We start from the raw sequence: 24,736 nt of genomic DNA, 5'->3' as shown, positions 1-24,736 counted from the left end.
GCATTTTTCCAAACAGCTTGAACTGAAAGCTGTTTTTCACTTCTTGCCAACAAAACAATTGTGTAATGTTGACGTGCGCTATTGCAGCTTGCCATGTTTCCTTTATTTTAAAAGTGACTTAAATAACTTTCTTTTTTTAATTAATGAAAGAGAGTTGCGACATTTCAGTAATGGTCAAAATAATACCTATATTTCACATATCACCTTTTGTAAAGCATGTTGGATTTTTCAGAATAAAGCTCTACAGGAGTGTCATATTACATTAATGTTCTGTACTCTGTGGAGCTATGCAACAGAACTGAGTGATCTGAATGATATAGTGTTCAGAAATTTAAAGATAAATAGGTTTATTTAGAAAATGATGGATCCATTAAGAACAGCTTTTGTGATGATGCTGAATCCAAATGCATAACTACAGAGTTTTCTATAATTGTAAAACGCTGCAAGATGTTATTACTTAACAGCTCTGTTCAGACCAGATCCTATTGTCATTCCTAACTTTTTTCTTCCACCCCAACATTTGGAAATCTCCATGAGAATGCTCAACATTTCTTCTTCTTGCCCATCTGCCACAGCTAATAAAGTAAGTACAGTATGGTGAACTCTTAATCTTGTACAGTTCTATTCAAATGACAGCCCTCCTCCCTGACAGGATGTTAAATGGAAGTTCCTTCTGCTGTTCTTTGGCTTTCAAGTTTTACATAAGAGATCCCATAATAGTTTTCATAAAGGGTAGGTGCAAACCTGGTTGTTCATGATGAACATTTCCCCTCTCAGTGAAACCACTTTCCAGTGTTCAAGGCTGTGTTAGCTATGGTATTCCAGCATATATAATAGCTACTATATTTGCCTATGTAGTCATTGTTCTGATTCTCCTGTCACACTGGGGCACATCAGAAATAACTCCATTGAAGTCTGAGATCTGCAGGTGCTCAGTACTTCTTAAAATCAGGCCATTCCTACTTAGGCACCGAAATTCATACTAAGGCGCAGAACTTTAAATACCCAGCTCCTAAAATTGAACCTATAATTACTGCAAACACAATTATGCTTTTTAGGTCAAAGGACTCTGGGCTTAACAGGTGTGTTTACAGCAGAGAGCTGCTCTAATCCTCAAGTGTCAGAATGTCATTCTTCAACTGACATGGAGAGAGTAGTAGAATCTTAGAAGTATTCATAAATCATACAATAAGTTTATTGGGTGCTTTTGCTATGTTTTAAAATTTCTGTGTGCAAAAACATATTTGCTTGTGGTGTGCTGCTTTGTGAGGGAATAGGAGCATTATAACTTTCAGAAATCTTTAGGATGTCAGTTTTTATGAGGACTAAATACTGTTTCATCTAGCAGTGAACATAGAAAATCAGTGTTAATTTCACTGGTGCAGATCTTGGTAGTGCAACAGATGGGCTATTTGCTACCACTCCCAGCAGAAGTAATGTGTTCATCCCTCTCCCTTTGACCTATGGAAACCAATGCTGAACAGAACATTTACGTAACAAGGAACATCTTGCTTAGCTAAGCAGAACAGAAACAGGCAGAACCTAATGGCCCTGAAGTAATAAACTACCTGAAATTGGCAAATATGTTTACAGTATTGTCACTACACCTGGGATTGCTGATTTGAGTATTTATTTTTTCTGAATTTTGCTCTCTATATATCAGCCAAATTGTGGTTCATTTATAGGAGTAAAATTCTCTTTACCAGTGTTACAAACATTGTTTCCCTGAAGTAATTAAAAATTCTCCTCCTCTGGAGCTTTCAGAAGTTTTTAGGGTCAGGTAGCCTTTGATCTGACTTCCTCTTTCTGTAATTAATGAATGACTTGAATGCAAGCTGTTTTCATTCAGGTAAGCACTTTTTTTTTCACTCTCCAGAGTAACTCATTCCTGATCGTAATATAAATAAATATCAAAGGAGCCTCTCAGTCCTAGGATGCTTCTAAGACTCAAACTTAGAGCTTGATTGTAATAAGCGGTCATGAATTTCCCTTATTGTTTATCAAGATTACTTTTTGTGTTGTGTATGTATATTCTGGATGAAGCCTGGAAGAATTTTAACAATATTCTGCTCCAAATCCATTCCCAAAACTCTTTCACTTAGCTTTCTGTTGCTAATCTCTGATCCAGTTCTATCTCATGAACTGCTCTCTAACAGTCTTCTTCGCTGCAGAGTAAATTTGGGCTCTAACTCCAGTTTTGCCCCTAACCCACCTCCTGTCCACGTACACAATATCTCATCAAAGCAGACTTTAACTCCCTCAGGGAAATTGATGGGAGAATAACATGAGGGGGAAAAGAGTCCAGGAAAGGTGGCTGTATTTTAAAGAATCCTTATTGGGGTTGCAGGAACAAACCATCCCGATGTGTAGAAAGAATATTATATATGGCAGGCGACCAGCTTGGCTTAACAGTGAAATCCTTGCTGATCTTGGACGCAGAAAAGAAGCTTACAAGAAGTGTCAAGTATCAGAGGTGTAACCTTGTTAGTCTGGATCTGTAAAAGCAGCAAAGAATCCTGTGGCACCTTATAGACTAACAGACGTATTGGAGCATGAGCTTTCATGGGTGAATACATGCATCCATCCGACGAAGTGGGTATTCACCCATGAAAGCTCATGCTCCAATACGTCTGTTAGTCTATAAGGTGCCACAGGATTCTTTGCTGCTTTTACAGATCCAGACTAACAAGGTTACACCTCTGATACTTGACACTTCTTGTAAGCTTCTTTTCTGCGTCCAAGATCAGCAAGGATTTCACTGTTAAGCCAAGCTGGTCGCCTGCCATATATAATATTCTTTCTACACATCGGGATGGTTTGTTCCTGCAACCCCAATAAGGATTCTTTAAAATACAGCCACCTTTCCTGGACTCTTTTCCCCCTCATGTTATTCTCCCATCAATTTCCCTGAGGGAGTTAAAGTCTGCTTTGATGAGATATTGTGTACGTGGACAGGAGGTGGGTTAGGGGCAAAACTGGAGTTAGAGCCCAAATTTACTCTGCAGCGAAGAAGACTGTTAGAGAGCAGTTCATGAGATAGAACTGGATCAGAGATTAGCAACAGAAAGCTAAGTGAAAGAGTTTTGGGAATGGATTTGGAGCAGAATATTGTTAAAATTCTTCCAGGCTTCATCCAGAATATACATACACAACACAAAAAGTAATCTTGATAAACAATAAGGGAAATTCATGACCGCTTATTACAATCAAGCTCTAAGTTTGAGTCTTAGAAGCATCCTAGGACTGAGAGGCTCCTTTGATATTTATTTATATTACGATCAGGAATGAGTTACTCTGGAGAGTGAAAAAAAAAGTGCTTACCTGAATGAAAACAGCTTGCATTCAAGTCATTCATTAATTACAGAAAGAGGAAGTCAGATCAAAGGCTACCTGACCCTAAAAACTTCTGAAAGCTCCAGAGGAGGAGAATTTTTAATTACTTCAGGGAAACAATGTTTGTAACACTGGTAAAGAGAATTTTACTCCTATAAATGAACCACAATTTGGCTGATATATAGAGAGCAAAATTCAGAAAAAATAAATACTCAAATCAGCAATCCCAGGTGTAGTGACAATACTGTAAACATATTTGCCAATTTCAGGTAGTTTATTACTTCAGGGCCATTAGGTTCTGCCTGTTTCCAAGTTTTCAGATGCATACCTGAAACGGGAGAATGGCACTAAGCTAGAGAACCGGCGGTAGGAATAGGGATACAGAGGGACCAGACAAATTAGAGGACTGGGCAAAAAAATCTGAATTGAGTTACACACGGCAAGTGCAATATCCTGCACGAGGATGAAGAATCCCATGCACTCCTAAAGTGACGAGTGCTCCGGGCGCTCCAGGCCTAGCTCCCAGCAGGTGCTCAAGAACGGCAACGCAAGGGGGGGCCCCCGGGTAGCCCTGTTTTTGCCCACAGCACGCCGACTTGCCTCTGCAGAAGGCAAGGGATTTCTGTGGCCGTAAGGGCGCGCACTCGCCATTTCCACAGTGGTGGCAAGTCAGCTAGCAGCTTCAGCACTGCTGAAGTGACAGAAGCTGCCTCCAATTGCCGCCCACTGGGAAACGGTCGTGCTTGGCTAACGCACACAACGCTCTGCTCGGGCCGGCAATTGAGCACGCTGCCCTGCGGTCGCAAAACAGTAGAGCTGGCCCGGTGGGTAGGGGCCCCGCGTTCTGCACGAAGAGGTACCTAGGGTTACTAGTGACGCACGAAGCTGGATACGAGGTCAACATGTCCTTTTGGCAAGAAGGCTTAACCGCATTTTGGCTGTAATAAGTGCGGAATGCTGGCAGAGGTCGGAGGATGTGTATTCCCTCTATTCGGCATTGGTGAGGCCTCATTGGAGTACTGTTCGAGTTTTGGCCCAACCCTACAAGAAAGATGTGTGAAAAAGTGGAGAGTCCAGCGGAGGGCAAACAAATATGTATGGGGGTGGAGCACATGACTTTATGAGGAGAGGCTGAGGGAAACTGGGCTTGTTTTAGTCGAGCGCAGAAAGAAATGATGGGGGGATTTGATAGCGGCTTTCAACTACTGAAAGGGGGTTCCAAGAGGAAGGATCTAGACTGTTCTCAGTGGTACAGATACAGAACAAGGAGTAATGGGGGAGAGGTTTAGGTTGGATATTAGGAACAACTTTTTACTAGGAGGGTGGTGAAGCACTGGAATGGGTTACCTAGGGAGGTGGTGGATTCTCCTCCTTTAGAGGTTTTTAAGGTCAGACTTGACAAAGCTCTGGCTGGGATGATTTAGTTGAGGACTGGTCCTTCTCTGAGCAAGGGGTTGGACTAGATGACCTGCTGAGATCCTTTCCAATCCTGATATTCTATGATCCCAGCTTGATGTTGCTTTAAACTCAGGCTGGCTGTCTCAGCTGGAGATGTAGCTTTTACTCCTGCTGGTAACCCATCATTTTGCAGTGAAGACAGAGGCTAAATCACTTGAGTGCTGGTGGTTCTCCAGTGCCTTCTCACAAATCCCTCTATGTGCCCAGATGGACAAACAAGTTCTCCCACAGTTCACTGGGAAAGAATCAGTGTCTAATGCTGAGCACCCCTGAGAAGCCATGAGTACCTGCAACACCAGTGCAAATCAGTGAGGGTTGAGGGGATACCTTTCTTCACAGGATCGGACCTTTAGGCAGTAAATTCCTCAGGTGAATGCCCTTGGTGATTTACAAATACATAGGGAGAGATCCACATCTATGACTTCATAAACAATAAAATACTGTTGTTTGAATCCACTCTTTATCCAGCTACTAAATGAATAGTTAAAGTTAGAACATAGAAACTCAAGTCTGAATGAGTTCTTTCAGCCACTGCCATTATAGAAATGATTAATAATAATTAGGAAGAATGTTACACAAATAGTGTTGAATTAGTAATTTTTCTCATTTTAAACAAGGTTAATTCCAGGGGTATTTTATTATTAGCATTAACAGTGGTATTTGTATATTACAGTAAGCATGCAGGCCTCACCTGATCGTGCTGTATGCTGTCTAAGCACTTAGTAACAGAGGGTCTGGTCCATGCCCCAGAGACTTACAATCTAAATAGACAAGACAGACAAAAGGGTTGCAGAAAAAAAGCATTATACCCCCATTTTACATATTGGGATGGAGACGGAGAGAAAGTGACTTTCAAAGGGTCACACACAAAGTCTGTGGCAGAGCTGGGTACTGAACCCAGTTATCTAGGGTCCAGTGCCTTAGCTACACCATCCTTCTCCTTCCTCCACTGGAATTTAGCAAGAGTGAAAACATGACTACATAGGGTATGTAAACCAATGACAACATTAGCTTCTGTAACAAGGGAAGATGTTGGTTTTACACCATAGAATATTGGGTGAAGTTTGTAAATAAGGAGAAAAAAAGATGAGTATTTTTTTTCAGATTTTCAAAGTTCTGATCCAGTCTTTCTCCCTAAAGTTTACAAAAGTTTTGCCATTTACTACAGTGGGAGAAAATTGGGGCCCTTAAACATAAAGGTCCTTGCAGTTAACAGTATAGGAATTATAGTGAAAGTTCAGGACCTGTATGAGTAAAACCAATAACACAATCTGAAGAGTCACTGTCCCTCCTAGGAAGGTGGAATCAAGGTTGTAATTTATACTTTGGTGATAGCATGGACTTTTACAGTATGTGGCATGTTTTACGGATTGAATTAATACAATTTTTTCTAAATATAGGTTGAATTCATATAAAGGTGAATTGCAGAGCTTGAAACAGTGGGGTTTCTGCATTTTTGTGTGTTATTGATTAGTATTAGGATTTTAGGAATGTCAGTTTTGAAATCTAGCTTTGTTTTAGGTTTTTTTTCAGAATTCATCAAACTTCGGAGGCACAAATCTAAGCTGCAGGTGTGGCTTTCTACTGAAGATCAACATTTCCCCTCTTTCCCCCCCCTTTCTGTCACATGGCAGCTGGTAAACACCCGCTACCCAGCCTCTTAAGTGCCTCTGCCACCTTCCGTTCCCCTGATGGAGTCCTCCGCCCCTCCCCTCCCCACCCCCAAAATCCCTGGCTTTTTGCCTTCCTGCCCAAAATTATGATGGTGCAGGAGAATAGATGAGCAGGTAGAGAGACTTGACTGTCAACATGAAAGGAGGCAAAGGCACTTTAGGAACAGTCTGTCCAAGGACAAGTTGGTGATCTTTACTGAGTGGAGGCTGCAGCCCAGGTTTCAGCCTGAAGCCTGGCATCACGGGCCTGGTGTCTGAATTTTGCTGAGCCATATAAAAAATAAAAAAAACACTAGATTCAGATTTTCACCACATCAGGCTCCAGCTTCCCGTCTTCAAGGCCCTTCCCAAGTCTTTTCCTCTATGCTTCTCTGGTCTTCTCTTACCAGTTCATCCTCTGCCTCTCTGAGCCGCCAGCTTTGACACCCCCATTTGTCAACTTCTGCATCTCCATGCCACCTTCCGCTCTGTCTCAACAGTGTGTGAACCGATCTGTGTCATATGCTCTCCTTCAAATCTTTTCTCAAGAACCTTTCTGATGACCTGCAAGTTTAGCAACAGCCCATGTTGCCTGATATTTATTTACTTCAAACATTTAACTACTTTTTAAATGACTCAGAACCATTAAGTTGTGCACATATCCAGTCTGCATAACCACACAAACATTTATTCTTGACTTCCCTTCCCTCTTTTTCTTTCCTGCATTCACTTGCTCCATCTTCTCTTTTGTTAGATTGTAAACTCTTCCAGACAGGAATTATGCATTCCCATGTGCTTGGGCAGCACCTACCACACTGCAGCTTTTTTGATGCTATCGTGATAGAATAATAAGTAAGGAGATTCCAGAATAGGATCTAAGCTTTGAAATCCAAGTTGAAGTTCTCTTCCTTTCATAGTTAACTGATCACCCCATCAGTATGAGGCCTTATTGAAAACATATTTTAAAAGCCAGACAGTTAAATAAACTGTTGTTTTTAATCTATCAAGATTTTTTGTTCTTGCCTCCAAGAATGTCCCAACAGGGTAGGTATTTCATACTGAAAGCAAAATTCTGCCCAGGATATATCTTTTTCCATTCATATTCTAAGCCAATTTACCATCAAAGCAAATTGGAAGTAGCCCCTTATATCATGGTACAGCCTCTTGTGTCTCTTGCCAGACCCTCAAGATATTAGATTTCTATTCATTATGAGACTAGAACTCCTTAGCAATAATACAATCAGCTTTTCTTGCCTCTTATGATTATTCCTAGCTTATTGCTTCCATACCAATTACCACTTCCTGCCCCCACTTCTCTTGAACTTAGGGACTTATTTTCCTATACTCAAGATATTTAGGGAACCTGGGTTAGGGAACTTACACTTGTCAAAATTGTCATCATAGTGTATTGGAAAGAAATAAATTCTTTCCCTTGTTGCCAAGGAAAGGATGCCCAGAAAGAAAGAGAAGAAAGGGTTGCTCTACAGTCCATACAGATGATTTTAATCAGTCTGAATTTAGAAGGCATAACACACACCAAGCCTTGTGGCTTCACACAAACCTTCTACTGCACAGGCACCAAAAGGAGGTGCAATGTCACTTTTCAGAACATGTAATTCTGCAGTCTAGAACTGTTTGCACACTTTTATTAATGCAAGAATAAAATCAACTGCCAAACAAACTCCCTGCACCAAGGTACACAATGTTTTCAAAGTTCTCTCTCTTATCCAGACTTCTTGGACGTTTAAACAGCCTGAGCCTCAAGATCTGAATAAAATGTTCATAAGACGGTTCACTTTACTTGTATTCCTGGCACACAGCCATTACATAATCCTGAGTTCGTCTGCAGTGGCCTGGAAAATCATTGCCATTTCTATAAAAGGGTAATCAAAGCATTATCTTTTTATACATGAGCCTCTTTCCTCTGACTGTTTTGCGGATTAAAGATGTACACTAATAAGGCTGTGCATCGGGTATTCACAGATCATGTGTGATTTTATTGGCTAAGAGACCTAGAAAGAGGAAACCAGAGCGGGTGTCAACCAACATTCAGGCCATGAACTGAACTGACACAGGCAGTTTCTCTGGCCAGGAATGGAGTAAACATAGTGTGGTTTCATGTGTGTGTTCTGGAAACTATGCAGGAGGCTAAAATTGTTTTTAAAGGGGAGTCACAATTTTTGATGTCAGAGGTGCATCATAAAAATGCCACATTGGTACAGTACGCCTCACTAAGTGCAGTACTCGTTGCGAGGCACTAACATATTTTAAACAGTAAATATTTTTGTGCAGAGCTAGCTATAAAAGTAGATACCTTGTCTGTATGCTTATCCCCAAAAGTAGAATGAAGCTAAACCGCCCTGCTTAACCTAATACACAAACTTCCAGTGTATTATGTGAGTTGAGAACATCTTTCCTGTGCCCTTCATTTCTTAGGGTTTGAGTCAGATCTGCAAATGTATAGCAACAAAAATGGAACTTCTTCATCTGAGACCACCAGCAGCCATCTCTGCACCACAACTGTATCTATGGCAGGATGTGTGCCCTCCAAAAGGTGCATTACTACAGCTCCATGTATCTGACGCATCTCAAACGGGGCATAGTGTGCCCTACCCAGTAATAGTTTACATACATCTCTCTGAAATTCACATATCTGTGGCCTGTTTTACAAGCATAATACAGTCCATATACTCTCAGAAACACACAAGTTAATCACCAGATTCCTAACCCAAGAGGGAGCAGTCAGCCTACATATGATTTCTATCATTGTTCTGCTCTGAGTTGCAGGCTCTTTGGGGCAATTTTAGTCTGTTAATGACTTGTCCTCAATGTGACCAAGAATAGCAGTCTTTTGTGATGTGTAATAGCAGACCTGTGGCATCTTATACTGTATTTTTCTGCTGGGGCAACTACCTCCCCTAGGTGATGACATTTCAGTTGAAAGGCCTGTTTGTGACATGTCTTTCACTTCAGGTCACACACAGATGTTGCAGACCTAACAGTTACATGTTGGGCTACGTGTTGGATGCATGTGTCAGGCTGTCTGGAGTGGTTTGTGTCCTGGTGTGTAACAGTCTGCCTTGAGGTTGGTACTCACATTCATGAGTGGTCTGCAAGCATCACAGGGTAACTTTTAAGGTCTATTTGCATGCAGAGTAAGGTTTTTCCAGTGGTCTTTGGGTTACTTTTCAGCAAAAAAAAAAAAAGTCTTTAAATAATTTTCTCTATACTCTTTAACAAGTTAACAAAGGATTTAAAAAACTTGCTTCGGGGCTGAGCTCTAAAATGGAACTCTTCAGCCCCGAAGAAGACTTTTTCAGAATGTTGAGTATGTGAAAACAGGGTTGTAATCAAAGTCCTTCTGTAATTGTAACAACTGTCACTATCATAAAAGCTATAATAATGAAATGACTTTAGAACTTTGGGCACAACTAGTGATTTCTGAGTCGGCCATTTTGTTGCGTTCAAGGAATGAACAGGTCAAAAGTATAAAGTCCATTGCATAATAGCAATGAGGCATTCCAGGGAACTGATTTCAAGATAATCATACCCTCGTATGCCTTTATAACATTACCCAAGGTGTACTATCCTGCCTTAGGGCGAGATCCTGCTCCCAGCAAAGTCAGTGGCAAAATTCCTATTGGCTTCAGTGGGAGCAGGCTGTATTTGTTGCTTAAGTACAAGATATGAGTTCGTATGTTTGAGATTACTAAACTGACCTGCATCAGTTGTAATGCACTCACAAAAATGGCAAACACAACAGAAAGCTAAAAATCCTTTAACATCAAGTGGATGGAATTCTGTAGTCTCGATATGTTTTTTTAAGACAGAGATTATATACCCAATGTTCTCTTTCAGCTACAGAACAAGTTCTAAAGCTGAGTAAAGGAATACGTTTCTGAAGGCCTTGCCATTTAGATCAACAGAGAATATGGACAAGAGTTAACATCTATAGGGAGAACTATCATGAAAATCTTTGTTTTTACACAATAATACTGTTTCACTAGAACTTGACATGGGAATGGGTTGATGGCCCACTGGGAATGCCACAGGTGTTAAGAAGCAGGCTCAGCTCTGGGAGCAAATTGGAGTTAGTCTCACATGGTCCTACATTGGCTTTTGTTGATAAAGAGCAGTATTAACTGAGTTTTTCAGGGAGCTCAGCTGATTCCTTGCACTCAGGCACAGTGAGGGAGGAGAAATGTTTCCTTATGTGGGGATGCAAGGACTTCTTGAACAGGCAGATTTACACAGCCCCTTGCTGCAAGATCCCAGGTTACACAAAGGGAACATAGGATTTTTTGCCTTCCTCTACAATCTGGGACACGAGTCACTTGCTGGGAACATCTGCGTAGATCTCATTTAATCAATTCCATGCCATTGCAGGGGCTTCAGATATTGGTGCCCCTTAGTTCTTCTTGTTCTCTGCCTATGGCACACAATAGGGGGCTGCAATACTTGGGTATAATGCTGGTTGTGGGTTTTGGTGCGCAGATGCTGGGTGGTGGTTAGTGGCCTGTGATATGCAGGATGTCAGACTAGCTGACCTGGTGGTCCCTTCTGACATTAAACTTTCTGACTCTGAGTTTCTGTACAGTTCAGCTAATCTAGAATCTTGCCTCCAATGGTGGCCAACACCAGACACTTCCGAAGAAGGCTTCAGAAACCCTACAGCAGGCAAATGTAGGATAACATGCTCCTCATGAAGGTCTCATCCTGTTCCCTAATAATTAGATTGGCTTAAATGCTGAAGCATGAGGTTTGACATCCCTTCCAAAATGTATGTTAGCACTATTATAGCTCTAGATATTCTTATCAATATAAATGTCCAGGCCTCCTTTGAATCTTGCTACATTCTTGGCCTCAACATCTAGTGGTAATGAGTTCCACAGTCTAATCACACATCATTTGAAACATCAGTTTTGAATTTGCCATCTTTCAGTTTCATTGAATGCAGTTTTTTTTCTTTTTGCTGAGAGACGGAACAGAAGCTCCCAATCTGCCTTCTCTATACTATTCATTATTTTGTTAACTCTGATCATATCCCCCCTTAATCTGGTTGCATTAGTACCAGCCTTTTTGCAGCTTTGGAGTTAATGAAAGGAGTACATCAGGCAGCAGGAGTGCTGGCTGAGGAGTTGCAGCATTTTAAGGGAGGGGAGATACCAAAGTAGAAAAGTAAATGCAATACAAATAGAAGTTCTGTACATCCAGATCCACAGATGGAGCATGTCCAATTCATTATAAGAAGTGGAATGGCAGAGTATTAAATGGGAATGTTATTCTGACACTTCTTAAAATAAATGTAAGTTAGAGGCGATATAGGGAACAAGTGGGGTAAGATTTGAGAAGGTTTAAAGAGAAATAGTCTCATGAAGCCTCAGCTCAGATCTTACTTATTTGTTACCTATATCACCGACAACACAACATTCAGTAATGTGGAATCACGGCCTTGGTTTGAGAATTCACTAGGAAAATCCATTGCCATGATTATAGTAGAAATCCTACCTCTTTAATAATCTTACATTTAGTTCCTTTCATTTTGAAGGTTCTATATATAAAAGATCATTATACCCACCCCTAGATACTAACCTCTAGGTTAGAAACAGGCCAGATGTCAAATAGCCCGCAGTAAATTACAGTTTAGAAGAAGAAGTGAACAATACTGCATCCACTTGAAACGACAGAAGAAATTTAGGGAAGCACAGCATAGTTATCCAAGTTGGAATTTGGCCAGGACAGTAGAGTTCATACCTCAGGTTGCCATGGGTTCTTTAATAATAGCTGAAGGATCTGTATGATCTGATCAAACTAATTTATAGGAGTGGGGTAGGGTGACATCCTGACAAGCTCTTTTTGAGAAAGATACTTAACACTTTTTTCAAATATGTAACTTTTGTGGTAAGGAATTAATCTGGAGTCAGAGCAGTTTTGTGTACTGAGAGGGAGAAAGCTATTTATCAGCACCACTTATGCTTCCCTTTTTACTTTTTCAAGATGACTTGCTTGCTTACTAATCATGTGCATAGGTCAAAAGAGTTAATGCAGAGCCGGTTGGAACTGGTTACTGTTTGTCCAGCCAGTATTAATGTTTCAGCTGTTTCACAGACACTTGGCAGGGGGAGGAGAGTGAGGAAAATAAGCTGCTGATTTGGTCTTTGAGCAACCTTGAGAGGGACATAGAGCAGACAGGAAGCTGTATATGAGTGAGAAGCATATTACTCTACAGGTTTCTAAGCTTCTGTTGTTGCCAGCCCTGCAATCAGTTTCTTCCGTCTTCTCTTTCGATTTAGGAAGTCCCATTGGAGCTATATTAGCAGATATAATCTATCAGCCTTTGAAGATAGCACGTTGAAAGAGGGCATCATTAGAAGGTCTTGCAGGGTTGTAGCATTATTACCTGACACCGGTTCCCTGCAGAGTAAATGTTCTGATTTGGTGCAACACGGTAGGGAAGCTGCAATGTTGTAACTAGGGCCTTGTATAAAGCACAGTTTTTCTTTCAGAAAATTCATGACCATGTAAATGGCAAAGTATTGAATTTCATTGAGTTTGCATAGAATTAATTTTACAAGTAACAGTCAAAAGTGATTACATTTACTAGTAAAATTCATTCTGTCCTTGAAATTGACTAGGTATTTTGTATTAAAGACTTCATAGACATTATCCTTTTTTGTATTTAAAAGATCTTAGTTTGGGGGCATTTTGACAATTTCCATGTCCTCCATGACATAGTGATTGGCACAAGGCCATAGTATAACATGATAAATTTCTAATCTTCAAGTGCAATCATGTTATAATTGAGTCTTGAAACTTATCTTCAATAACACAAGAACTAGGGGTCACCCAATGAAATGAATAGGCAGCAGGTTTAAAAGAAACATAAGGAAGTACTCCTTCAGACAATACACAGTCAGCCTTTGGAACTTGTTGCTGGGGATTTTGCGAAAGCCAAAAGTATAACACACTCAAAAGAATTAAATAAATTCCTGGAGGACAGGTCCATCAATGGCTATTAGCCAAGATGGTCAGGGATGCAAGCCCATGTTCTGGATGTTTCTAAACCTGCTTGCAGAAGCTAGAACTGGATGACAGAGGATGGATCACTCAATAATTGCCCTGTTCTGTTAATTCCCTCTGAAGCATCTGGCACCAGCCACTGTTGGGAAGACAAGATACTAGGCTAGATGAAGCACTGGTCTGACGCAGCACAGCCAATCTTATGTTCACTGGTTGCAATAAAAGAATTCACATTGTGTTCACATAACAGCTTTTTTTTAACCATACAACTATGTGTGCAGAAAGTGTGTGGTTCGACACTGCCAAACTGATTGTCTGTCAGTGCAATCTGGATAGCTATCCCACAACTGGCTCAGTGGAAGCTGCTCGGTGTTCAGCCCTTCTGCAAATCAGGTCACTTGTTTAGAAATCTGTTTTTGAAAATCTTGGCCTTAGTCTTTTAATGTGGTTATAATACATCTTGTTCTCATCTCTCCGTGGAATACAAAACTAACTTTATTAACAGTGTTGTGCTTCAATGGTGTTAGAATAGGGTTGCCTTAGGCCATGGGCGTAAATGTAGAAAGGCCTGAGAACAGGACACTGACATCCTAGTAAGGATGGCACAGGCAAATGGGAAAAGGGGTGAGGAAAAGGGCTGTTTTTTTTCTTCTTCCTGGATTGTTTTCACACAAGGCTCATCTGAAGCAGAACTACTGCTTTGCTGAATATTCAGTGGTCTGTGTTGCTGTATCTGGAGTGTAAGTAACAAAATAAGATAAGCCATTAATCTACCTGTTCTTAAATGAACAGTTTCCATCATGAAACAATACATCTTGAGGAGAGGAGTGGGCAGATAAGGTCCCCCAATACTGTCTGCCTCTGGGGAGAGCTGAGCACCTTAGGGTACTTTGTAGACTAACAGACGTATTGGAGCATAAGCTTTCATTGGTGACTACCCACTTCGTCAGATTCACCTATGAAAGCTTATGCTCCAATACATCTGTTAGTCTATAAGGTGCCACCGGACTCTTTGTCGCTTTTTACAGATGCAGACTAACACGGCTACCCCTCTGATACTTAGGACACCTTGGCATTTCAAGAGAGATCTGTGAAACCTTGCTCAACAGAGACAGCTCAGCTATGTGGGTGAAAGGTCAGACAGGCTGGTCTATGCTTAGAGTATAAGTCTATCTTCAACCAGCGTTAAGAGAAGTGCAGTTTATGCCAAGCTATGTGCTCCTAAAACACTTGGTCTTACTTCCAATTCTTAGTGTTCAGTAGTGGACAGACTCTGATCTCCTAATATCTCTGTGGTTGCCAGAATTGGCCTAGTTCTGATCTTAATGGAGAGAGAGTTTTCCTAAGTCCAACTGCTAGTGTTAAGCTTTTCTCTGTGTGTATAGCGAAGCTGAGTGAAGGAGGGAGGCCCCACAGAGGTCACTGTTAATCCTGTGTTTTAATGTATGCTGCTTTTTAAAATAATGTAAATGAATATGCATGTTATGTCTAAAGAGTTTCTTCAAACTTTGAGGGTCTCTGTTACCAGACTAATTTCTGTGTGGGAAGGTCTGACTACAGGAAAGGAAGTATAGCAGATGTGTCTAGGGGTCATAATGCTAGTTTTTAGAGTCTGGACCATCTGGCATCCCGCCACTGACTTCAGTAGCAGAGGGTTTGCACAGAGAGAGACCTGAACCCAGAGATGGACCATCAACAAAATTCAAAGAGTTAAAATCCATATCTGAATTTTGTAGCTCAGACTTGTATCTAGTTTTGGGCCCAAGCTTTGACCTCCTGAAATATTTTGTGGGGTGAAATACTGCAGACCCTAAATCATTTTGGGCAGGGAGGAATAGACTGTTCCATTGTGAAGTAATTTTCAAAAACTGGGTTAAGAAACAAATAAGCCTTTGGGGGGAGGGTCCTCCCTAACCCCACTGCAGTTAATTGCCAGATACAGTTACCCTGTGCTGACCTAAATGAACAGTTGCTGGTGCACAGAGATAAGCAGACATTTGGCAAGTGGAGATGCTGTATAAGCTGAAGATGTTTGTAAAAAAACCTATCCATTTGAGTTTAAAACATGGGGGGACCATTGCTTCCAAGTGAGAGAAGAATAAGGTGGGTAAGGAGTTTTATTAGAGTGTATTACTGATAATGGAGAGGACAAAGAGTATCACTTGGAGACCAAATATTGTAAGTGTAACATTCAGAGAGCAAATATTTTGAGAAGGGTCCAAGATCTGGAGAGGACACTTGTTCTTAAGATCCACGAGTGGATGGCTTGAATGCAGCTCAGAGGTGGCCTTAGTTCCAAAGGAGACGTGGGTGCTGGAACCAGGAGTGCTGCCGCACCCTCTGGCTTGAAGTGGTTTCCATGATATCCAGACTTTATAGTTTGGTTCAATGGCTCTCAGCACCCCTGAAAAGAGAACAAGTGGATTTTTGAGACTCCTAGAAATTAGAGATGGGAAAGACCTAATAAACCCCTATCTAGTGGATCCACCACCAACTTACAGGGTTGCTGTTCACAGTAAAATCCTTGGTGCTGTGTCTTCTAAGCAGTCGTCCATCGCTACCTGGATGTGATAGTAACACACACACGAGCTAAGCCATCTTCCTAAAGAATCTAATAACTCAAGCCATTGAGAAGCACTGACAGCTCACATTTGGCCCCGTTTAGAAACCGTAGAAATGTTTCCATTTCTTTTTAATCCCAGTGTCTACAGCATTTTTAAAACAAATACATTCCCTTATTCACTCCCCAGATAGTGTTTCCAACCTAGATAGCGCAGCACCGTGTTAATATGTGAGAACTGTAAAGTGAAATTGACTAAACTGTGTAACAGAGAGAAATGGAGAAAGAAAGCAAGCAATAGCAATAGAGAAAATGTGACTATAATTTTTAAAAAAATATCTGATCTTATAATCTAAGATGTTAGTAACAAAGGTGAGGAAACTTCTTTCAAATATATTTTTAACCTGACAGTGTCCCTTTAAAGTTAATCATTTTTGTGGGGGAGGGGGAATGGGGGGTGTTCAAAGCTTTTTTAGCAGCTGCAGGAAGATAGATAACTTGGGGCTCCTGTCAGCCATACTGAGCCATTATACTTGTTGGTGTGTGGAACATGAGGAAAATCACTTAAAGGAGAATGAGAGATCAGTGGAAAATACAGCACATCTAGTAGGTTCTGTCCTTCATGGACTAGCAAGAAGAGCAGGAAAGGTAATCTCTTGGGACTCCCAAGGATCAGCTGTGCACTTCCCAGAAGCATTGCTTTGCTCCCTCATGATTAGTAAAGCACTGCTGTGTAAATTCTAAGTGGTGTCTAATCTTATGTCACTCTCTCTTCCTTAGACAGGAAATGGTGCCGCGGCTGGGGGGATTCCCTATCGAAAGCAGAACCGTCACAAACCAAACCTAACGTCAGCTGATCTGCCAGAAGAAGAAACAAAAAGAATCGCCAGGATATTTTCTGCACAGTTGTCCAAAAAAGAATAGCAGAAGTATTCAGAGTGGCTGTGTAGAGAGCAACTGCTTTAGCACTCATGCTCTACATTTTGGGGAAACTCTGACACATACAATAGGAGGGGGAGAGGGAATGACTTCAAAAGAACAACCTCATCCTACCTGCTCCCACCATATCAGTGCAGAACCACTCTCCTAAAAGAGAAATAAGAGAAGTAGATTCTACTCTCATTGATTTAATGTGTGTAATTGTCCCTCATTTAAATGGGAGTTAACTGCCCACGTCAAACAGGGAATCTTAGATGCAGAGTATCCTCTATTCCCATGGGTATGCTGGAAGTTGAGGGTGCTCTGCATCTTGCAAAATCAGATCCCTGGAGAAAGGCACTGACTGACTTTAGTAACCTGAACAGTGTCATCTGATCTCTGGGAAGCTCCATCGTGGGAAATTATTCTAATCACCCTTTTTTACCTGCTAGGTAATGGAACATCCAGTTGTTTAGACAAACTACTTTTTCTTGACACACGGGGGGAAAGTTAGAAGCTGTTTCAGTTTTAAGAAAAATGAAATATCTGTTTATTTTTTTCCCAGAGAGAAAGTGCATTAGAATCCTCTGCAACAAGACACACAGCTGCAGTCTCCATACAAATATACACAGACAGCCCAGACTTAGGAAGCTACAGTCATTGTTTTGTATGCTAATGACCTTTTTTAAAAACATGTTGATTTGAAAGACAAATCTGTTGCCTGGAATGCTGAAGTGGGGCTTATTTTTATATAGGTTGGGTAGATTGTAAGTAAAATGTACAGATACTGTAAAATAAATTATCTATGCAAGACTTTTGCTGGCAAGTATGGAATTTTGTGGACATATTATTTTTCTTATTTTTTATTAATTTATGTAGTCATTTCTAATTTCAAAAAATCACAAGTTTGAAGTGTTTCTAGATAACTGACCTAAACACAGACCATGATAACTTATTTTTAATGATAAAGTTTGTTTCAATAAAGTAAAATTTGTATTTTTGTGCCTTCCTGCTGTTTAAGATGTTATTTTAGAATTGTTATTGTTCACATGTTAAAAATGTTAAAAGCCTGATCCTGCTCCCAATGGAGTCAGTGATAAAACGCCCATTGATTTCAGTGGTGCAGGATTGTGCCTTTAAGCCCAGAACCTTAAAGACATCAGGTTGGCCTTTCTACTCTGAGCCAGCCTTGCCATGGTCCTTCATAAAATGGATTCCAAGTCCCAACCATTCCAATCCCCTGTCCGACAAACACTTCCATTTTACAGATTATCAGCCACAATGAATGTTGAAGTAGAGAGCTAGCACAGGTGTGTAAATATCTCTGATACACACAACCCTCTCCTCCTTCATAAGAGCAACAGCTTCTTGCCCAGCTCCAGTAACACGGGCAACACCAGGAAAACCTGGGCTACATTGTACATGGAGATCTGAACCTGCTGAGTCACTGCATCCCATTCACACAACATGCTTGGTGCAATTGTGTTAACATTTTTGGATGTCTTTAGTGCTGTTGTGGACACAGGTGAATAATCAACATGGAGCATCTTGGAGTTCTGTAAACACATGATGTTCCTTACCTTGAACTAAATATCCTGAACCTAGCAAGTCAATAGCTGCTGGCTGGACAAATCTTGGCAGAGTGTGTCCTGAGAGGCTGCTAAATACCAGTTGGAACAGGGAGCACCATCACTGAGCAAAGGACCAGAGGAAGGCTGACTGTGTGTGCAAGGACAGCTGTGTTGCTGTAGCCAGTGACAAACATTCCTCCTCTTTGTATCATCTGCTGTAACCTGTAGAGCAAGCAGTTCCTGTTGCTTGCCTGAGCTAAATTCACTGAAATACATTCAGCAGAAGAGAGCACTGGAGGCAGCATGTAATTGTTTGACAACCATTGCATGCACTACTGTTGGGGATGCCAAGGGCCGAAGTGTGGTCAGCGTTTATCAGGAAAAGCTCTGTGTGCGCTCATTAGGCTGAGATGAGGGTGTCAGGCACAAATGGGACTCAGGCTTTCTGCAACACGAAAGCAGACAACCCCTATTAAATGTGCGCTGCAAAGGGAAATAAATGGATTAATGCCCTTGAGGGGGATAAAGAGAGCCAGAAAGTCCGTTTCCCACCATACACACACATGTGGCAGGGTCTTTCCCTGCTAGTTTTTTTGGGGTGTTGACTCTTACAATGACAGATTTTCTCCCTAATGCTTCTCCAGCATGTGAGTGGTAGGTGTTAACAGCACAGCAGTGTAAACGTTAAGCTGTCTGAATAAAAAGCACTCTTCTCAATCAGGTTTCACATGTGTGCCATCTGTCTGATTTCCTGGATGATTCTCCGGGGCTTGTCGTACTAAATCAGCAGTATGCATTGGCATCGAGCTATGCTGCAGCAAAGCCATAGGAAGAAGCTGCCTCTCCCATCCACCTGAATGGAAGCCTGGGGCCAGTCTCCTGTAGCATGACCTCCTGTTTGAATGGGCAGAGGGAGAGGAGTGTATTTTTTCCTGGCCTCAATCTCCCCGGCAAGGAGCCCTTGGCAGGTCGGAGACTAGCAAGGGTTTTCTTGTCCCTCCATCATCTTCATTTGAACAGAGCCTGGGCAGCGGGGACTTCTCAGTGCCTGGCACCCTGCCCGCAGCAGCAAACAGGGACTCCCTCTCAGACCAGTTTCCCCCACTGAGCAGTAACCACCAGAGTCCCCACTCTTTGTTCTTCCAACCAGCTGAGCCCTTGGTAGACAGACTAATTTTTCTCAAACAGTAGCCCTGGGGAGAATACACCACCAAGGCTGGAAATCAGCAGAGGAGCATGCTCTTATAGCCTGCCCCTCCCCCACCCTTCTGATTGGCACAGCTGGCCACACATGGGGTCAGAGAGAACATTACATCATAGTGGTTCTTCCCCTGGAGTGAACCCAGCAGCTGAAATCTGACCACATCCATGTGGGAAATTGCTCCCAGAGCAGCCTCCCATAAATAAACAGCAGGGTTAGCCTAGGACAGGGACAGGTGGCCAGACTTTGACATGTGGGTTTCATGCTGAATGTCTGTGTCACCACAGGCACAAGACTACTAGTTCCCTTCTGCTGCCCCGGCCCACTGACAGTTTGGTCTTGCCATCCATTTCCTTTGCTTCCCTGCCTCTTCTCCCCATTGGGAGGCAAAGTGGTCTGTCATGTCTGCTTTCTCTGGGTTTAGCTCTTAGCTCCATTCCTCAACCTCTTGCACCAATGAAAGGAGCAAATAGGTGCATGACTGCCTGGTCAGCTGCTAACAGCATTCTAAGAAATTAATCGTCACCTATGACTGAGCTTCATCAGTGCCCTTAAGCTACACGCCATGGCAAATTGGCGTGTTGCAGCAACAGCAGGGATGGAACCCAGTTCCTCCTCCTAAAGCATAGGCCCCCTACCCCTTGACATAAAGGAGAATCTCTATTTGGGCATTGACTCACAATTATGCAATTCTGATTCTCTCTAGTAACTAGAGGTGGTGAATTGATTACCATTTCAGGAAAGAGGGAGAAATCAAACTCCATGTTATCTGCACCCTTGGATTTCCCAGTGAATCTTCTTTACTTTAGTATTCGTTATTGATAGTGCCCAGAGTGCTAGGTGCTGTACAAACATAAAAGAACTGTCCCTGCCCCAGAACATAGAGGCCATTTTTCTATTTAGAATACTATGTGTCTGGCTTCTGGACTGTAAGTTCTTGGGGCAGAGCGTGACTTTCCTTCTTGTATTGTAGTGATGAGCAACAAATAATAAATACATCCTAGGGCAGTGGTTCAGATGTACCCTAACCCGTTTGTCTAGAGCAACTGCCATCAAAGTGCTTTACAAACATCAGTGAATTTAATCTCACACTGTGAGGTGAGCAAGTATTATTCTCCCCAATTTAAAAATAGAGAAACTGAGGCACAGATGGATGAACACAACTCACCTATCATCACATAGCAAGTCAGCAGCAGACCCAGGCTTAGAACTGAGCTCTCCTGATGCTCTCCTCTGTGCTTTAGGCACAAGACCACCCTTCCCCTGTACTGTGTGCTCACCTGCTACGTCAGTGTCCAGATGTGCTTCAGTTAATTTCACAGCACGCATAGGGGAATAACAACACCTAGCTCTCATAGCACTTTTCAGCAGCAGAACGCAAAGCATGTTCCCATTTTACAGATGTGGAAACCAAGGCAGGGGCAGCTGAGCTGCATTAGCATTATATGGAATGCTGTATGGCCCCAGGGATGCAGTAGTTATGTTCCTTTAAGTTACCTGCAGTGTTTTGGCTAGAAGCTGAAGTGTCCCCAGTTGTCCCCTCCCCAGGCCAGGAGAGCAGGTGACTGGTGTGAACAGTCACACATGGTCCTGTTGACACTTGCAGCCTTTGTGGTTTCTCGCCCCCCCCCCCCACCTTTGTGAGTTGGGGTCACTTGGTCCATTTCAAATAGTACGTCATCAGTTGGCTTCTTAGGTCACTTCACAGAAACAGCTTCTGCAAATAGCTGAAACAGTTGCTGGGGTGAGTCCTTGCTGAACTCCAGACTCGCTTGCTATGAAAGTATCTATTTTCATACCATTAGAGGCTACCCCAGCCCAGTCAGGCCGCTCTGGTTTCACACTGTGGACGTAGAGATGCAACGTAGAAGTTCCAACTCAGGCGCCGAGCCAGCTGTGGTCACCAGAGAGTTAAATTCACAAGAGTTCACATAAACCCAAACCCACCAAGGTTTGCAAAGCCGAAACAGCCACATTGTACATTATTGCCACCAGAGACTGTGCGCTACACTAGTTTACACAGGGACGTAGGACTGGAAGGAGCCGCCTGAGTCACAGAGTCCAATCTAAGCTATCGTGGGCAATCCCATCATATCATCCAAGTCATAGACTGATCAAGTGCCACCTTAAAACGAGTTTGGTTGTTTGTCCCACACTGCTACTATTGGGGGTGGGGGCTGTTCCAGCACCTGACTCCTCTGATGGTTAGAAACCATCTAATTGCCAACTTCAACTTATTTGTGGCCAATGTATCCCAATTTGTTCTCTCTCTCTCACACCCACACACCCACCCCCAGCTCCCTGCTGAATCCTCAGGTTTGTCAGAATCAGAAGCTGTGCTGTTTGTCTACCATTTGTGTTTCATTCACCTCAGGCAGAGAAACGAGGCAGGCCAGTTTCACTTTGGTTGCTAGTTTCCCTTCTTGGGTTTCATGCACTACCACAAGGCTGCAATGTTTCCTCCACAAAGTTAGCAGAAGGAAGTTTAAACCAAAACAAAAATGTTTTATTGTTGGTTTTTTTTTAATGGCATCAGATGTCTAATAATATTAGGTTTGGCAACCTCACTTTTGGGGGGCAAGAAGGGGTGGTTGGGCATTATACACAAAACCAGAATTTGTAGCCTAAAAAGGTGTTGATAACTCTCATGGTTTTATCATGAATCTCACACTATTTGGTGTTTTCTTTAAAGCCCCAACTCCTGGAATCATGTGATTGTATAAAAACCTCAGCCATCATTTAAAAGAAAAGGCAACGTTCTAGCCTTGATGCTTGCAGAGAGAACTTGGAAATGTGACACAAATGCATTCTAAAGGCTTGAAAACCAGAGGGAAATAAAAACCACATCACATTTTTTTTAATCTCATGATTTTAAACCTATCTTGTGATTTCTGGGGCCTCACTCATGATTTTTGGAAGCTTGAGGTTAACAGAGCTGCCTGCTAGCAGATACTTGCGACTCACTTTGGGCCCCAAATCTAGAGGTCCAAAAATTAAAGTTATAGAAATGTTTTCCTGCTATTTTTAACTGGCAGCAACATTGTATTCTGCTTAGCACAACTAGCACATGAGGTGCTCTCTGCCCAGGAAAAGACAAGGGGCCAAATTCAGTAGTGATGCATAAGGGGGTATAAATTAGATCCATACACCCTGCCTATTCCACTAACTCAGCTTCCTAATGGACCTAATTACACTATGTTCTTATACAGCCCACACCTGAGTGTGTGAGCACCTCACAGCCAGTAACAAGCTGGTACTCACAACACCACTGCACAGTGTGGTTACAGACTGACACAAGCAGGGGAGCTGTGACTGCACTAGTCCAGGAGCAGGGCAAGTGCTGCTTACCCACCCCTGAGAGCGAGGCGGAGCCATGCTTCACTGCAAGGGAAGGGAAGTTATTATCCCCATTACACAGATAGGGGAAGTGAGGCACAGAGAGGCTAACGCCAAGACCCACAAAGGTATTTAGGCTCCCCGTTCCCCTAATTTCAGTGGAAAGAAGCCTACATACCTTTGCGGGACGGGGCTGCAGTGACTTGCCCAAGGTCTCACACACACAGAGGCTGTGCTGAAGCAGAATTGAATGCCAATTTTCTGAGTCCCAGCCAAGGGTTTTCACCACAAAAATCATCCTTGGTAAAGACAGTCTACACTAGACAGCCCACCTGAACATGACACGAGATGGCTGGGCAGCAAGTGAGTACATGAGCTTTTCAAAATATACCGTATCTCTCTAGTGTGCTGCTTTCTTCACTTGCTTGTGACCCCTCCAGACCACTTTCCCCATCACGTCTCTCACTTTAGCCTTGCCTAGACTAACCGTGCACTAGAACACGAGGGCTCCCACCATCCATTGTTGCATTGTCCAGAACTAATGTGACAGTGTGAGGCTTCCTGAAAAACACCAGGGTCTCATGACTTGTCCTCTCTGCTCTATTTTAAAACACCGGAGGGAGGGAGAGAGGCTGGTGCTCGTGAACTCGTTGATGTTAAATGATCTCTGTCCTTATCCTCTGCCATTCAGCTAAGAGTGCAGCTCCCGAGGGATATATAAATAGGAAGCCAAGACCCTCAGCTCACAGAGGATGCAAGGAACGGAGTGCGCTCAGCCAGCTGCATCGTAAAGGTAAGGCGAAGCGTTCAATGTTGTTGTGGGTTATTATGAGTGGGCTGAACCCTGCAGTCCTTGCTCTGCCTCCTCATTCCTCCCCCATTGCCATCAGGATCTAGCTGCCTAGGTGCCAGTGCTGCTCTCGTGCCCAAGAGAGTGTTGCCTGCGTGAAGTCTGACTAAATAAGTGCCCCCATTTACATCTCAGCAGCCCCACTGCAGAAAGGGCCTGTTCCAAAACCCACTGAAGGCAATGCAGAGATGCCCATTGATTTGAAGGGGCTTTCGACCAGGTGCAGAGCAGAGGCTGGCTTAGAGTTTGTACTTCATGCAGCTCGCTTTCTGTCACCCCCAAACACGGTGCCTCAGCCCTCCGAGCACCCAGGGGTGAGAACCTCGTGCTGTCTGTCCCGTTTGGAGTGAGTGCATCATTGGCTTTGGCCACACCCACACTAGTCTTCACATCTCATTGCTCCGGCCTGCCGCTGAGCATCACCAGTGCTGCGTCTGCTTCCACCAGTGGATCATCTGGAGCAGGATTTCTCTGGCTCTCCAGAGGGCTAAGAGCAAGAGTAGGTGCAGTAACCAGGTCAGATGAGGGGGTCATAGCCTGGGTGGTTATAAAAACAAGCTGGTACTGCCAATGCGGACGGGGACCTGTTCCCACAAGCAGTCCCATTGGCTTCATAAGAACATAAGAGCAGCCATACTGGATCAGACCAATGGTCCATCTAGCCCAGCATCCTGTCTTCCAACTGTGGCCAATACCAGGTGCTTTAGAGGGAATGAACAGAACAAAGCAATTATTAAGTGATTCATCCTCCATTGTCTAGTCCCAGCCTCTGGCAGTCAGAGGCTTAGGGACACCCAGAGCACGGGGGGTGCATACTGGACCATCTTGGCTTATAGC

At 42.8% G+C, this 24,736-nt stretch overlaps 1 protein-coding gene across 2 annotated transcripts in view; it reads left to right on the top strand.

Annotated features, from left to right (window-relative positions):
- Positions 1–17,961, top strand: part of C2CD3 (C2 domain containing 3 centriole elongation regulator) — an 83,899-nt gene extending 65,938 nt beyond the window's left edge. For both annotated transcript variants that reach the window (XM_032781138.2, XM_032781140.2), the window contains 2 exons: positions 475–583; positions 16,804–17,961. In XM_032781138.2, the coding sequence (XP_032637029.1) occupies positions 475–583; positions 16,804–16,947 (253 nt within the window). In that variant the 3' untranslated portion in view covers positions 16,948–17,961. The remainder of the gene's footprint in view (positions 1–474; positions 584–16,803) is intronic.
- The last annotated feature ends 6,775 nt before the right edge of the window (positions 17,962–24,736 follow it).

The sequence above is a fragment of the Chelonoidis abingdonii genome, chromosome 1 (genome assembly GCF_003597395.2).
Source record: "Chelonoidis abingdonii isolate Lonesome George chromosome 1, CheloAbing_2.0, whole genome shotgun sequence".
NCBI classification, from domain to species: Eukaryota; Metazoa; Chordata; order Testudines; family Testudinidae; genus Chelonoidis; species Chelonoidis abingdonii.
This window is presented reverse-complemented; position numbering and strand designations above follow the sequence as displayed.